At 56.4% G+C, this 14,846-nt stretch overlaps 1 protein-coding gene across 1 annotated transcript in view; it reads right to left on the reverse strand.

Moving 5' to 3' along the window:
• The window catches only part of Cdh22 (cadherin 22), a 123,793-nt gene that overhangs the window by 17,908 nt on the left and 91,039 nt on the right, over nt 1–14,846 (reverse strand). Inside the window, exons 6-8 of the mRNA XM_028868488.2 lie at nt 12,848–13,041; nt 11,189–11,442; nt 5,215–5,351 (exon numbers count right to left, since the gene is read on the reverse strand). Coding sequence (XP_028724321.1) covers nt 5,215–5,351; nt 11,189–11,442; nt 12,848–13,041 — 585 coding nt within the window. The remainder of the gene's footprint in view (nt 1–5,214; nt 5,352–11,188; nt 11,443–12,847; nt 13,042–14,846) is intronic.

The following is a 14,846-nucleotide window of genomic DNA, read 5'->3' on the forward strand; positions in this document are numbered from 1 at the left end:
TCTGGGATCTGGGCCCTGGGGGAAGCTTTCCTTCCCTTGGGGCAGAGTAGGCTATCCTACTGAGACTCTGCAGACATCACGGTCTCTGGCCCCCAGATCCGCTAAGAGCTCAGGGTCCCGGAGGCACCACTCAGCTCAGTAATGGTTTACACACCTCTGAGGGCAGGAAGTTAGTGCCTCTCAAAGCAGCCCTTACCTCGCAGCCAGGTGGCCCACCTTGGCTCCACATGAAGTTAGCATGAGTTATCTTATTAGCTCCAGGCTGTTCTGTTCCCTTCTGCCTACCCTCCAAGGAAACCATGAACGCCCTACACCTGATTGAAGCACTCTTCTCCTCAGAGACCTGCTCTAGCTCCCTATTACCCGGCATTGGCCGCATAGGGGACATTCAGGAACCTTCCTACAGGGTTTTGCCTCTGCTCCCTGCTCTAACCATGTGCGTCTCTGTTCTCAGAGGCGTTGCTAAACTGCTCAGCTTTGGCTCCGGGAGATAAAAATCTCAGCTCTTCAAAAGCCTTCCTCTACCAGAGACCCACCTTGGAGTCCCTCCCTGTCCCTCAGATCTCTCCAAAGGACCCAGTTTGCACTCTGGCGTCTCAGTGCTCCCCCCCTCCGCCCCCCTTCCTGGGCCCCCACCACCACACCTGTTCAGCAGGGACCCCCATGGGGTGTGAGATAAGCAGCCCCTGGCTGGGTGGACACAGGGGAGGACTCCTTGGAGGAAGCCTTGGAGGCCACTGTGACCTCTCCTCCCTCCACGGTGCTCCAAGGAGCACAGGACAGAGTCAGGAAGTCAGCCGCTCCTTCCTGGGCTTCCATTTCCTCGTGTGAAATGGAGTACGGTGGGACTGGGCCATCATCTCTAACATCCCCCTGCCTCAGATTCCTCCACGGCTACGAATGATACTTGCGATGTGTCTGTCAGGCGCCTTACCAGAACCGGACAAATGTGATTCCCAAACCCGGGGGTGGGGGTTGTTTTATATGTGATGCTGACCAATGCCTTTAAATAAGCGGAGGCCACTACCTTCTATAGCCTCTGTCCCTCTGCCCTCCAACAGGGCAGGAAGTCACCGCCAGCTTCAAGAAGGGAACACAGGGAGAGCAGAGGAGCGGCCTGCCAGCTCACAGAGCCGAGGACCACACAAAGGGAACCTTTTCTCATCTCAACGTCCCGTTCTCCTAATTGCATGGATAGGCCCGTTCCTTCCTGTTTACCTGCACCTACCCAGTACCTGGCCACAGGGTGCAGACCAGAGCCTGCCCTCGAAGGCGGCTCAGTCGGCTGACAGTCATCAGTCTCCAGATCTGTACACAAACTCATCTGTGTGAAGGAAAACTCGGGGTGCTGTGAGATGTGACTTGGCCCAGGGTGGCCCTTGTGGGAAGATTCCAACTGATTTGGGCAACTCCTTGTCATGGGCAGTCAGCCACCTTCCTTACTGGCCAGGCATGAGCTGGTGACCCTGGTGGAGCCTGGCTGTGTGCATCCTCACCTCCAGCCCCCTCTACCCCATCCCCGGCTCTCCAAGTCCCCCCCAAGACTATCCCTGTACAACTGCCCTTTCCACCGAAGGATCCAGACACAAATTGTACTTTAAATTCAATATTGGTCATTAATATTTCATGATTACAAAACGTTAAAGATAATGTCAGTGGAAGGCGCGTCTGCATGGGCAGGATGGATGACTCAGAGGTTCGGGAGAGAGGAGCCAGCATACTAAGTGGGCCCAAGCCTTTGAGGTAATCCAGCGTGACAGGCGGCTGCTCTGGCTGAGGGCAACATCCTCCGAGGGGCCCACAGAGCGCTGCAGCGTGTATAAATATTTCCCCTCTGATCCTCACCCCCTCTTGTTTGTTCCGCCTGGGAGCAGGTGGGGCTGTGGGATCCCTGGCTCATCCCCTTTGCTTCTGAGGGAGCCAGGCAGACACCTCAGCAGGAGGACACAGGGCCTGGGGGTGGAGCCAGTGGGGTGGCTCCGCTCCTGGGGCCTAGACAGACTTCTGGTGTGGAGGACTAGGTCACCCTGGGCTAGCACGGACTCGCTCTGTGGTTTGGGGCCTTAGTTTCCTCATTTGTGAAATAGATATGGTCACTCTATCTTCATTAGAGATGGCTCGAAGGCAGTGTGGTAGGGGTTATTTGCTACAGATTGTGTGTGTGTGTGTGCGTGTGTGTGTGTGTGTGTGTGTGTGTGTGTGTGTGTGTGTGTGTCTTGCTGGAGGTCAATGTCTTCTCTATGACTCTCTGCTTATATGTCAAGGCAGGGACCCTCACTTGAACCCAGAGTTGGCCAGTTTGGCTAGTCTAGCCGGCCAGCTCGCCCTGGAGATTCCTTGTCTCTTCCTCGTGAGCAGCTGGGATTACGCGTGGACTGCCATACCTGCCTGGCGTTTATGTTGGCGTGGGAGATTTGAACTCTGGTCCTTGTGATTGCAAGGCAAGCACTCTTCCCACGGAGCCATCTCCCTAGCCTCCTACTTTACTTTTGATTACGTGTGTGTGTGTGTGTGTGTGTGTGTGTGTGTGTGTGCAAATGCTGTGGTGCACAAGTGTGGCCAGAGGACAATTTGCAGGAGTCAGTTCTCACCTCCTACCACGTGGGTCTCAGGGACTGAACTCAGGTTTTCAGGCTTAAAGGCACAAGTCTTACCCACTGAGCCACCTTGCTGGCCCTTTGGTTTTGAAACAGGATCTATTGTTGAACCTGGCATTTGCCGTCTGGATTGGCTGGCCAGTAACCCCAGGAATTTGCCTGTCTCCACCCCTGGTGCTGGGACTATGTCATCCTGTTCGTCTCTATGTGGAAACTGGGGGTCTGAACTCAGCAGGAACTTTGTACACTGGACCACCCTCCCAGCCCCAGACCAAGGAAATATGACCAAGGCACAACACAGGGAGACCTGAGTTCTGCACCAGGAGCTCCGCACCAGGCCAGGCCAGGCTGGGAGTTTACACAAAGGATTTCACCTGAGTCTGTTTCCTCCTCTCCACACTGGGGCCAGCCGTCGAACCAACACTGCTTAGACGTGGAAATCCAGTGACCTCATCACTGTAAAGGGACCAGACTCCAGGCGGAGGGAAGCCAAGTGGCCAGGTCATGGCAGTTAGGGAGGCAGAGACTGCAGGCTTGCGAACACTGACTGATTTCTCTGCACTAGGAAGTGAAGCGTTCCCTTTATTAGTTGGTATAGAGGTGAGGAGTGGGCAGGTACTGTGGACTGAAGCTCAGAGGGGCACCTCAAGCCCGACTGGTAGCCGACTTCTCTCAGAGTCTGCCCCCCACCCCACGGTCAGCTGGGTGGGATGCAGTGAGTCTCTGAGGGCAGAGAGGGAAGCCAGACAGCTACAGGTGCAGATGAGCACGTGGCAGGGAGACCCAGGGTGAGAGCGCTGGGCTTAACCCAAGGAGGGACTTGCTAGTGGCAGGATGTCAGACAGGTGACAATCCGTGGGCCAAGGAGGAGGCACCTCTGTCTGTCAGTCAGGCCCCTGCCTCTCCTGTCCGCAGAGCCTCAGTGACAGCTAGCTGCCTTGGAGCAGGAGAGGGAGGCTCAGAAGGTGGAGGAACTCCACCCCACCCCCAGTCCAGCGCTACTTCCTCTCCAGCCACCTTTGTTCTCTCTTCCAAGCAGAGGAGGAGTGGATTCAAAGGCTCCCAGACGCCGCACTGAGGGCTGCGGCCCGCTTTGTGTTTGCCTTTAAACTGCAGTTGAAAGAGACGAAGAGGACTTCAGCCTCGGGACTTCCTCGGCCCTGCCACAGGCCAGCGGGGCCTCCGAAGTGGGAGGAGGAAGGGGAGGCGGGCACAGGGAGCAGGGAGGCCAGCAGGAGGCCTCGGGATAGGGGTCGGTTTGAGCTGCCCTAAAGCTGAGACTCAGCGATCTCCTGCATCACTCAAGATGCTTTCTAGCGGTTTGCTGACGGAGGCCTGCAGAGGTGACAGGTGACACTGGAGAGCAAAGCTGAGGAGACCTGGCAGGCACTGGCTGGCTCTGCCCACTCCGGGTGCTCCATGAGTCCCTTCCCTCTGCTTCCCACTTCCACCGCCTTACTTATGCAGACTCCTGTATTTCAGGATCATCCTTTCCTTCCCCGGCTCAACCCCCACCCACCCAGTGGCTCCAAACTAGGCCCCCACTTCCAGAAACTTCTCCCCAGCAGAGCCAAATGCCTTTACATGTGTGTGTGTGTGTGTGTGTGTGTGTGTGTGTGTGTTGTGGTATGTGTGTGTGTGTGGTTTTTTGAGATAGGATTTCTCTGTGTAGCTTTGTACCTTCCTGGAACTCACTCTGTAGCCCAGGCTGGCCTTGAACTCACAAAGATCCACCTGCCTCTGCCTCCCGAGTGCTGGAATTAAAAGCGTGTGCCACCACTGCCCGGCTCCTTTAGTGTTTTTGACATCTGTACCCATAAGCCTTTGACCCTGCTCCATCAGCACCCTGCCTCTGGGGCTGCAGCATTCCTGAGTGCTTCCTGGCCCAGGCTGGGCTTTCACCCCTCCCCCAACACCACTGCATCTGACCAAGCTCCCTACTTCCTCTCAACCCCTGTCTACTCCAGACAGCATCCCTCTAATGCTCAAAGCCCTCTCCATTCCAACCTCAGGATGAGTAAAGTCCAACCCCTCCCTGCCGGTGGTGGACCACTCTGCCTCGCTCCAACTAGTTTGGCTTATTGCAGTTCCTCTAACACTCCGGGCAGCTATCATCCACCCAGGAGCCTTTGCCCAGTCTATTCCCCCTGCCTGAACTGTCTCCCCTCGATGACATGGGCATGGTGTCCTGATCGTCCTGAGGTCTTTGTGAACAGATCTTCCCAGAGTAGCCTTTGCCTCAGAGAAACAGTGCCACCTCTCTTTATTCCCCTTGGCTTATGGCTCCTTTGTACCATGTCACCTTTTTTCAGTTGGCTGACCTCCTATGAGGACAGGTACTGTCCCTTCTTTCTAAGACCCTGGACTGGAGCTTGGCCTGTAGCAGAGGTTCAGTGAAGGAGGGAAGAAAGTTGGCCTCTATACTAGCCCTTTCTTGTGGGGCTTAGAGGGCTCTACTAGACCTTCCTTCCTGGAGATCTGATTCCGCCCACACCTATACCCAAGTAGGAACTTTGCCCCGCCTCAACCCTTGGCTCCTCCCCCATGTGTCTTGACTGACAGTTCAGCCTTTGCTCTGACCCGGCCACTGCTCCTCCACTCACATGGCCCAACTCACCTGCTTCCATGGCCAGCACGGTAATGTTGTGCCAGCCGGCCGTTTCACGGTCCAGCCCCTTGCCAGTCACGATGGCGCCAGTATCTGCATCAATGTCGAAGATCTGCTCCAAATCCGAGTCACGGTCAATGGCGTACCTGAGTGGGGGACAGGGTTGGGCTGATCAAATGTGCGCCAGTGTCAGGAGCCTGAGCCATGATCTCCCTACTCCAAGAGAGGGACCACCCCCTAGAGACACGGAGCTTAGCATCTCCCTGGAGCTGGTGACTGCTGGATCTCAGGGGTCAATGGAGAGAGCTGAAGACCACATCCCCGGGACAGAGTCACAGATGTCTCTCTCTTTGCTTTCCTGAAAAGGAGTCCTCAGAAATGGGCTTCGCAGTGAGAGGGAGACGAGGGGGCCTTAGGGTTAGCAGAGGTGCCTGCAAACTGACGATTCAGGAAAAATCAAAGGATATAAAATGGCTGGGCTGGAGGTGGGGAGAGCGATTTAGGACCAGGAGTTGGGGTTCTGAGAATTTTGAGCAGGAGAGGGGGTAGAGGCAGGTTAGGATGCTTCTGGAGGTCAGGGGGTCCCCAGACCCAGGGCAGCTGAGCCTGGCCTGGGAGGGTCTGTGGCTGCCCCCTGCTCCTCCTGCCTGAACAGCGCGCTTGCTAATCTGCAGCTTTTCAGTTGCCGCGTGAAAAAGCCCTTTGTTCCGCCTTCTTCCGCGGCCTTTGTGCTTCGGCTCCAGGCCTGAAAGGCCCGTGTCCAACACATGTCTCAGGCGGCAGAGGCCCAGAGAGGCCCCGCCAGCGCCCGCCGCCACTTTCTGCACTGATAACACAGGCGGGGTGCCGTGGCTACGCACAGACAAAGGCCTGGCATGCAGGCAAAGGCGCATTGTGCAGCCAGGACAAAGCAGCCAGGCAGGGAGGAAAGCTCTAGCCTCTGCTCTTCCCTCAGTCCTAGAGAGGGAAACTGAGGCCTGGGGAAAGCGATGCCTGCAGGGTTCAAAGCCTTGAGAGACAGCCTTTGGAGAGGCCTGGGATGCATGCAGGATCAAACCTCTTAGGACCTCAGTTTCCCCATCTCTCCCACAGGGATAATAGCAACGGTAAGGGGCTGAGCACACCATGCTGGCATTTCCTGTCACTCACTCACCCTGCGTGACCTTGAACCAGTCTTCCACCTCCTTAGGCTGTTTATGTATCTAATTCAGAGGCACCTGGCACCCTGGTGTGGATTGGGTGAAGTGGGGGGAAGTGATTTCCTATTTGCTGTTGGGAGTGAGGTGAAGGCATGTGTGGCAGACTCTAGAGGGATCTGCCATGGGCAGAGTGGAATTTTTTAAAGTGTGTGTGTGTGTGTGTGTGTGTGTGTGTGTGTGTGTCCATGTGTTCATGTATTCACCTGGGTGTGCCTGTGCTGATGGGGACCATCGGGTATCCTCTGTCACTCTTTACCTTTCCCCCTTCTGACAAACTTTAAACCTGGAGCTTGCTGCTTTGCCGTGCTGGTGTGCATGGCCACGCATGTCTTTTTACATGGGTGTTGAGGATTTGAACTCAGGCCCTCAGGCTTTTTCAACAAGTGCTCTTACCCACTGAGCCATCTCCCCACCCCCCAGGCATCATCTCTTCCTGCCCTGGATTGCTGAGTGTACTGCCTCTTGCCCCTGGCTAGCCAGGGTTGCTACCTGGAAGTTCAGACTCCAGCTGACCTCTTTTTCCTGGCATGCGTCGGACAGCTCTGAGATGACACTTCCCAGCCATCCCCTGCTGGACCTTCCTGACCTGAACATCAAGCAAATGCCTTCTCTGGGCTGTTCAGGGTTGTAAGAGAACAGGACCCTGCCAGACCTCACGCTCTTCGGTCATCACCCTCACCTTACAGATGAGGTCACTGAGGCTCCCAGGATAAACTCAGCTGAGTGTGGCTGTGTTGTGCACAGGACACTATTCTACTCGCTAGGTCATGAGTCCCAGCCTTGAGCACATCTTCTCAGGGGGCCTGTCTTTATTTACATTAAGATGCCATGTGGATCCTCCATGACCCTCCCAACGAGGGGTGTATAATTTCTCTGCTGTAGGTTAGACTTCTGCACCCAGAGGTGGGACTCTAGACCCAGAGTTCTTTGGGGCTTGTTGAACTAACCAAAGAAAGCCTCAATGCCTGGAGCCTTGGGTCCCCTTGGCCCCCAGCCTGACCCTGCCAGGTATTTGCATGGGAAGGAGGTAGAACAAGACTCATCTAGGTGCTTGCTCAGTTGAGAGGAATCCTGGAGAGCCACGCCCCCTTTGCAGGTAGAGGGGTGGAGGGATGCAGGTAAGGGTTCTGAAGGAGACAGGACTGAGGAGAGGTCATTTCATATTTGCTGTTGGGGGTGGGGTGGGGTGGGGTGGGGTGGCAAACTGTAGAGGGATGTGCAATAGGCAGAGTGGAGTTTTAAAAGTGTACATGCAGTGGTGGTGCACGCCTTTAATCCCAGCACTTGGGAGGCAGAGTCAGGTGGATCTCTGTGAGTTCGAGGCCAGCCTGGTCTACAGAGTGAGATCCAGGACAGGCACCAAAACTACACGGAGAAACCCTGTCTCAAAAAACAAAACAAAACAAACAAACAAAAACAAAACAAAAAAAAGGGTATATGTGGGTTTATGTTTTCCAACAACCCATTTAGCTAAGGACTCACCAACGGAGTAATCCTTTGATGAAGTCAGCGCCCCTAAGATCCAGTGCCTCTCCTTCTCCCTCTCCTGTTTTCCTCTCCCCATTTCTCTTCCTCCTCTTCTTTCCCATTCTTTCCACCCTTCTCTCCGCCCCTCTAGTCTTTTTTTTTTCCTTAGAGGGAATGGCAGAGGCTGGAGCCTAAGAATAGGCAGCTGTACCCCAGGCCACAGGTGGGGACGCTATAGGGAGATCATTAGCCAGTTAAGACAGCCCTGGCTGTCTGGCTTCCAGCCTTGGGAGCCAGTGAGTGAGTGGGAGGGAAGGGCTCCCTGTGTGGCAGGCAAGGGAAGGGGAAGTGGGCACACCTTATGTGCATGTGCACAGCCCTGTGTCCTGTCTGAGCTGTGGGCAGGAATGCATGTCTGGGTGTGACTGTGGGTGGGCATGTGTGTGTGACACTATGCTGAAGGCGGAACAGCAAAGACCTGAGCATCCTTGGCTCCGCCCTAGTCTGTGACCAGGCCCTCTGTCCCCAGACAGGTCACTTCCCTCCTTGGAGCCACACTCCAAGGCTCACTGTGCCAGACGCTCTCCCGGGAACTTATTTCATTTCTTCACTCTAGCGGCACATTGGCTCCCTGTTCGCCCGCCTCAGGACCCTTGCTGTTCCTGCTCCTTGGAATGCCCTCCCGACATGTCCACACTCTGGCTATGTCATCCTGCCTTCTGTTCTCCCCCCCCCCCCCCCGCCGGGAGTCTGACCACTCAATGCAAAGTGACCCCCTGCGACCTCAAATCCCCCGACCCTCTTACTGCATCCTCTCCATAGCCTGTATCAACACTTAATCACTGCGGATAGGGACGGGGGCCCGTCTTAGCGCATGCACCAGTGACTCTTGGGTGGCTTGCAGACCCTTCTCGGCTGCACACAGTCCGGCACTGGCCTTGCTTCTCAGGTCTGTGCCCCACAGTCAGGGAGCTGTGCCCTGGAACTGCCCTTGGTTGAGTCCCGGCATGTCCCCAGGCCTGGCTCTGAGCCGCGCAAGGGAAGCTGAGCGAATGTTTGCGGTGCTAAATTGGAGCTGTCTCAAGCTCCCTGCAGGCTCTTCCACATCCGAGGAGCACCAGGGAAGGGGCCGGGCACAGGGAGATGAAGGAGGGAGAGGCGCTGGTTCAAAAGTCTGTCCCTTCAGCAGGGATGAAAGAAGAGGAGAGGGAGTGGGAACGGACAGGAGGGAACTGCAGACAGGAACATGACCCGACTGACCACCCCCTCATCCTGCCCCCCCCCCCCCCGTGATGCTTGAAGAAGCCAACCTGCTGGGGTCTCCAGTTTTCTGAGAAACCCCGGGTGACACTGTCCTCTCGGAAGAAGGCTGGGGCCAGCCAGAGGCCAAACAGTGTCCAAAGGCTGTGCCTGATGGCGGGGAGACCAAGGGCTGTGGCCAATCCGAGGCTTCAGCCTGGAAGGTGAGCTCCTGTCCCACCTGGGAGGCCCTGGTGCCTTTACCCCTTCCTGTAAACTATCACCCCAGGCTCCTGACATCTGCACAGACCTTCCTCTACCCGAAATGGAGCCCAGCTCAGGTCCATTCCTGCCAGTTCCAAGAATTCCTCCCATGTCCCCGAGGCTTTCTCTCAGTCTGACAGACTATGGCAGCTAAGTGAGATGGAATCTTTGTATCTTGTTGGCTAGGACTGGCATGTAAGGTTGTACAGGCTGGGCCCGGCACAGTTCTAAGAGGTCTGTCAAGACGGATGATGGCAGAGTGTCTGGAACTGCACACCACAATCTTTAAACTCCCTTCTCCTAGGTCCCCGCAGAGCTCAGCTTGGCCCATTAACTGTGTAGCAGGGAGTTGGGGAAGAACCTCCTTCCATGTCCATCTGACACCAGCTAATCCTCCCACCCGGCCCTTTCTCGGTGCCCATGTCTACCACAACCACCGTCCCCTCTCTTCTGTCTGAGTTTTCCAAACAAGGCCTCTCTAAAGTCCGTAGTTCACAAGTCCCCGCAGCGTCCCCCATCACTGCCCTGCCTCTGCCTCAGCCCGGTCTGAGCCTGGCTCTTGATCTATCCACCCTCTCTCTAGAGTCCCTCTTGTCCTCGCTGCCTGGCAGGTCCCTCAGCCTTCTCTTTCCAGGCTCTTCACCGGGTCCCTCTCTTTCAGGGCTCGTCTCCTCGTCTCCTCGTCTCTTTTCTCTGTCTTGTTTCAGGTCTACTTCATTCTCTACTGTTCAGGGAGTGTGCAGGGGTGCTGGGCCGTGAGCCTCAGTGCTCCAAGGGAGTATGCAGGGGTGCTGGGCTGTGAGCCTCAACGCCTCAAGGACCTAGTGGTGAGTGAGCTGGTAGAGGTTTCCATCCTCTGGGTACTGGTTCAGTGGGGGCAGACGAGGCTCGGTAAACAGGGACATCAGGAAATCAGAAGTTGGGATGTGAGCTGTGTGGAGGAGGAATTTGGAGGGAGGGGTGGGAGGGGCTGGGGCTGGGTGGGCACTGGGGGAGGGGCCAAGGAAGGCTTTTAGAGAGGGATACTGTTGAGCAAAGGGAGTGAGAGGCTAGAGATTTGGGGACCTGGGCCCAGGGGCAGCCACAGCATAGGCCCTGAGAAGGGGCTGAGAGGAGCTGGAACCCACAGAGTCAAGAGGAGGGGAGCATGTAGGGGAAGGCCTGGAGGTTTCTGGGACGTTCAGGGTCAGGTTGAGGGTCAAGGTGAAGTCTGACTGAATTCAAGAGGAGGGCGAGGAGCAGAGGAGGCCAGGGTTAGCTCCACACTGGAGCAAGACCTGGCTGTCTTCTGTTGAGGACAGAGACTGGGAGGGCTAGCCAGGCGACATGCTGGCTTGAGCCAGGCTGTGACCACAGCTAGGGAGTTCAGGGTGAGAACTCTGGCTACATTTTAAGGTCGAGACTTATAGATGGATGAGAGACAGACAGACGGAGAGAGGGTGGTGGCGGTGGAGGAAAGAACACGTGGCCTAAAGGACAGAGAAGCCCTGTAGAAGGGATGCCTTAAGGAAACAGGGGCCTGTTTTGCTTGATTTTGCTCCTTCTGAACGTGGTGAGGGGTTGTCCACTGAGGCCTGAGGTGGGCTGGTGAGGGAGGAGCCGGGACCTCTCCAGCTGGCAGTCAGAGGACTCCTCTGCCTCCCTGGGTGCTGGCTCTCCATCTTTGTCCCTGTCTTGCCTGGAACTGCCCCCCCCTTTTTTCTTCCTGGGCTCTCTGGCTCCCAGGATCCCCCCCTCCCCTCTGCCTTCAGTCTGCTGGGGTTGTGCATGTCAGGAGAGCAGGCAGCAGGCGTGGCCCCGGGCGGGGGTCTCACCGGACGGGCCGGTTGGCGGCGTCGGGGTCCCGCGCCGTCACCACGCCGACCAGGGAGCCCACCTGCGCGTCCTCCTGCACCTCCAGGAGGCCGGAGGGTGGCCGGAACTCGGGGGGCTCGTCCACATCAGTCACGGCCACGCGCACGATTGCTTGGTCTCGGAATGTGCCCAGGTCGGCGAAGCGGGGGTCCACAAACTTGTTGAGGGCTTCCAGCACCACCGTGTGCACCTGCTGCGACTCAAAGTCCAGGCGCTGGGGGAGGCAGAGAAGGCCGGTCAGTGACAGGCCCGGGGGGGGGGATGGCATTGTCAAGAAGGGGCACACAACTGGCCACAGTTGGCTCAGCCCACCATAGAGTTGGCTGTCAGAGGCCCAGACCAGCCCTTTCCGGTGTAAAGGGGGCTCCTAGGGGACTGTGGCAGAGCTTTGGTTACTATGGTCACGTGATGTGGGCGGGGCTTTCTGGAGTCCCTAAGCCTATGTCTGCCTGGCATATGGGGCCCCTTCCCTAACAGCACAGATTACCTTTTTTCCCTGTCTTGTTGCCCGAGCCATCAGGGTGCAGCTGGGCGCTGCCCTAGGAATGAAGGATGGCTTCTACAGCCAGGCCATTCATCAGGCGGGGCTCTGCCAGGCTCTGGAGCCATTGCTGACTCCACAGACACCTCAGGCGCCTACTGGAGCCACCACACTGCAGAGCATGGGGATGAGGCATCCCTGAGGAAGAGAGAGAGCTAGCTTGCTGGGGTGAATCCTGACGCTTTGGACTGCTAGGAAACTATGGAGTGCTGTGGGCTGCTAGGTTGCTCTGGGCCTCTGACCCGGGCCAGTCTCATAGTTGGGGCACATGGGGATCAAAAGACTGAAAATTGATTGAATTCTGCAGCTAGAGCCCCGAGCTTGTGTTCCTACAGGGCTGTCCCAGTTGAGTGACCTGGACAGGGTACTGAACCCCTTGGGGCACACAGAGGCCTGCAACAATGTGTGGACTTAGGGGACTTGGGCAGGGGACTCGAGCCTTCCACCGGGGAGCACGATCGAGGGCGTAGTCCTCAAGGCTTGGCACCCTGAGTCGTCACAGTTATGGCCAAGCCCTGGAAGATAGGTCCCTGCTTTGTTCTGAGACCTCCTTCCCCATCCTCTCAGGAGCACTGGGTCTGCCAGGCTGAGCTTTCTGGGTCAGCCACAGGAAAGCACACGGCTGGATGTAGTGGGGGAAAGGCTTGGGTTCGAATCCCAACACTGTCTCTTCCAGAAGCGGAAGCCCCTTTCTCTTTCCCGACCTTTCTCACTAGTCAATATGCGGATGGCGTGACCTTCCTGTCAGACGGGAGCATGGGGATTAGAGGAAGTGACCTGTGAAGGACCAGGGATGTGCTGAAGTAGGCCATAACGATGTTTAGGAGCATGAGCTCAAATCTGAACTCACAGACAGCTGTGCAATCCTGGGTAGGGTCGCTTATCCTCTCTCAATGAGACATCGAGTCCTCAACCCTGGAGGCGGGGGAAGCGAGAGGCCCCGGCTGCCGCGGCTGGCCCGGGCACCTGCCTGCCTTCCCGCCCTGCCCACAGCAGCCTCACCTTCTGCACTGTGATGATGGCCTCCTGAGTGTCGCTGTCCGTGGTGACCTTCCCGCCCTGCCCACAGCAGCCTCACCTTCTGCACTGTGATGATGGCCTCCTGAGTGTCGCTGTCCGTGGTGACCTTGAACGCATCCCCTCCACTGCCGCTTTCTTCTCTCAGGTGGTAAGTCATGTCTGTGTTCTCGCCCACATCTGAGTCCTCGGCCTTCACTCGGCCCACAGCTGTGCCGATGGGCGCTGACTCCTGTATGCTGAACTGGTACATCTCTGTGGGGGACATGCCAGGAGGTTGACCCTGGTTTCTGCCAGCGCTGGGGAGAGGAGGAGGGGCCTGGGTATGCCGGGGAGATTTGTGTCTGCAGGGGCGCTGCCCCGGCCAGGTGGGAATTTCAGACTGCAATGGACCTGTCTTCTGAAGGGCAGAGGCCATGCGATTGGAAGTCTTTCATTCCACCCCCAGGGTTCTTGGTTGACAGTATGGGGACATCCCTGCCATCCTTGAGGCCTGTTTCTCCACCTGCCCAGCAAGGGGGACAGAAGAGGTTTATCACGAGGGTTGAGGCTCTCCTCAGCCTGAGCCGGTTTTGACCTGTACCTCTGAGCTTCAGTTCCCTCATCTGTGAAATGGGAAGAATACATTCCTAACAGCAGTGTTACTATGACAACTCGGACGCCGCTACCTGTGAGATGTGAGGAACTGTGCCCTGGACCGCATGGAAATGACTGGCCGTGGGCATCTCACACTGATGGCATTTGTGTCACCTCCTAGAATCACCTCTGATGACCCAGACAGTGTACAGTGGAAGAGGACAGAGCCTCCCTGATAAAGGGGTGAGGGGATGAGCCCAAAGCAGCAGACTGCTGGGAAAACAGGTCCTAGAGGAGATGGCAGGTGTGAACACCCTGAAGCGGGCGCTCTCTGGCAAAGATGATGGCCTGGTGACGGAAGAGGACAGATGACACACGAGTGGCGTCCTCCTATCTGACCAGAACCAAGGTCAAGGTAAGAGTGGCCTGCTGAGCAGGGGTCAGCCCAGGTGACATTTGGGGCTTTGCCGTTGGTGCCTCGAATGCCCGAGAGACCTTGTGTGCACTGGCTGCCTTTCTCATGCTCACACAGCAGCCTTGAGAGGATCCTTGCTCTGATAGCTCCCCACTGCCCTTGGGGTAGACATGGGAAGTCCCTCAGCCCTGCAGCCAGCCCGTCACACCCCTGCTGGGGTTCCTCCCTGCTGGATGGCCCAGGAGGCACAACTCAGGGCTTGCCTGTACCAGCTCTCACCTTCTCTCCCCACTTTGCCCTTTGGGGACCCTTCCTACATCTTCAGCTGCTTCTGCCCGCCCCTCCTGGGGCGCCCAAGAACATTCTAGCAGGTATTACTGTCCATCTCTCAAACTCTCCTCTGGGCTGAATGTGAGCTGTGGGAGACAAGAGTCATGGTGCTCATTCACCAGGCACAGGAGGCTGTCTCATGAGTGGGCTGTGTTAAGGAGCGGTGAGCAACTAAATAAAAGATTAAAGAGTCTAACTACACTCAGTGTTGGTGGGGATGTGGCACAAGGGACAAGCACATTACTTCATGAGGAAACACTTCTCAGCAATACTAGAGAAGTGTTTGCAAAAGGGCACTCAGAGACACGGGCAACTAGGTTCCAAGTTCACAATAGCTCCATCTAGAAACAAACCAAGTATTCAGCAGGACAGATATGTGGGAATACTATACAGCAAGGAAAAGGAACAGTTAGAAGGAACAGCCTGAGAATAGGGATGTCATTTTGAAAGTCAAAGGCACACAGCAGCGTATATCACATGGTTTCACTTATTTGAGGTTCACAAAGGGGCGGGAGTAGACTATGGTGCTTGGTAGAGAGGAGGGCAGAGTCTCAGAAAAGCACAGAAATGATGGTGACAGGCAGAGTGGTGGCTGGTGCTGGTGGAGAAGGAGGATGCCGCGGCTGAGAAAGGCACACGGGGGATTCTGGGTCCTGCTGGTGGGGCCCAGTGCCGGCTTTGGGCTTTTCTATTTTTTGCCCTTCTGGCCTCTATAGTCACAGAAAAGAAATGAGGGAGG

Source organism: Peromyscus leucopus, chromosome 4, assembly GCF_004664715.2.
Source record: "Peromyscus leucopus breed LL Stock chromosome 4, UCI_PerLeu_2.1, whole genome shotgun sequence".
NCBI classification, from domain to species: Eukaryota; Metazoa; Chordata; class Mammalia; order Rodentia; family Cricetidae; genus Peromyscus; species Peromyscus leucopus.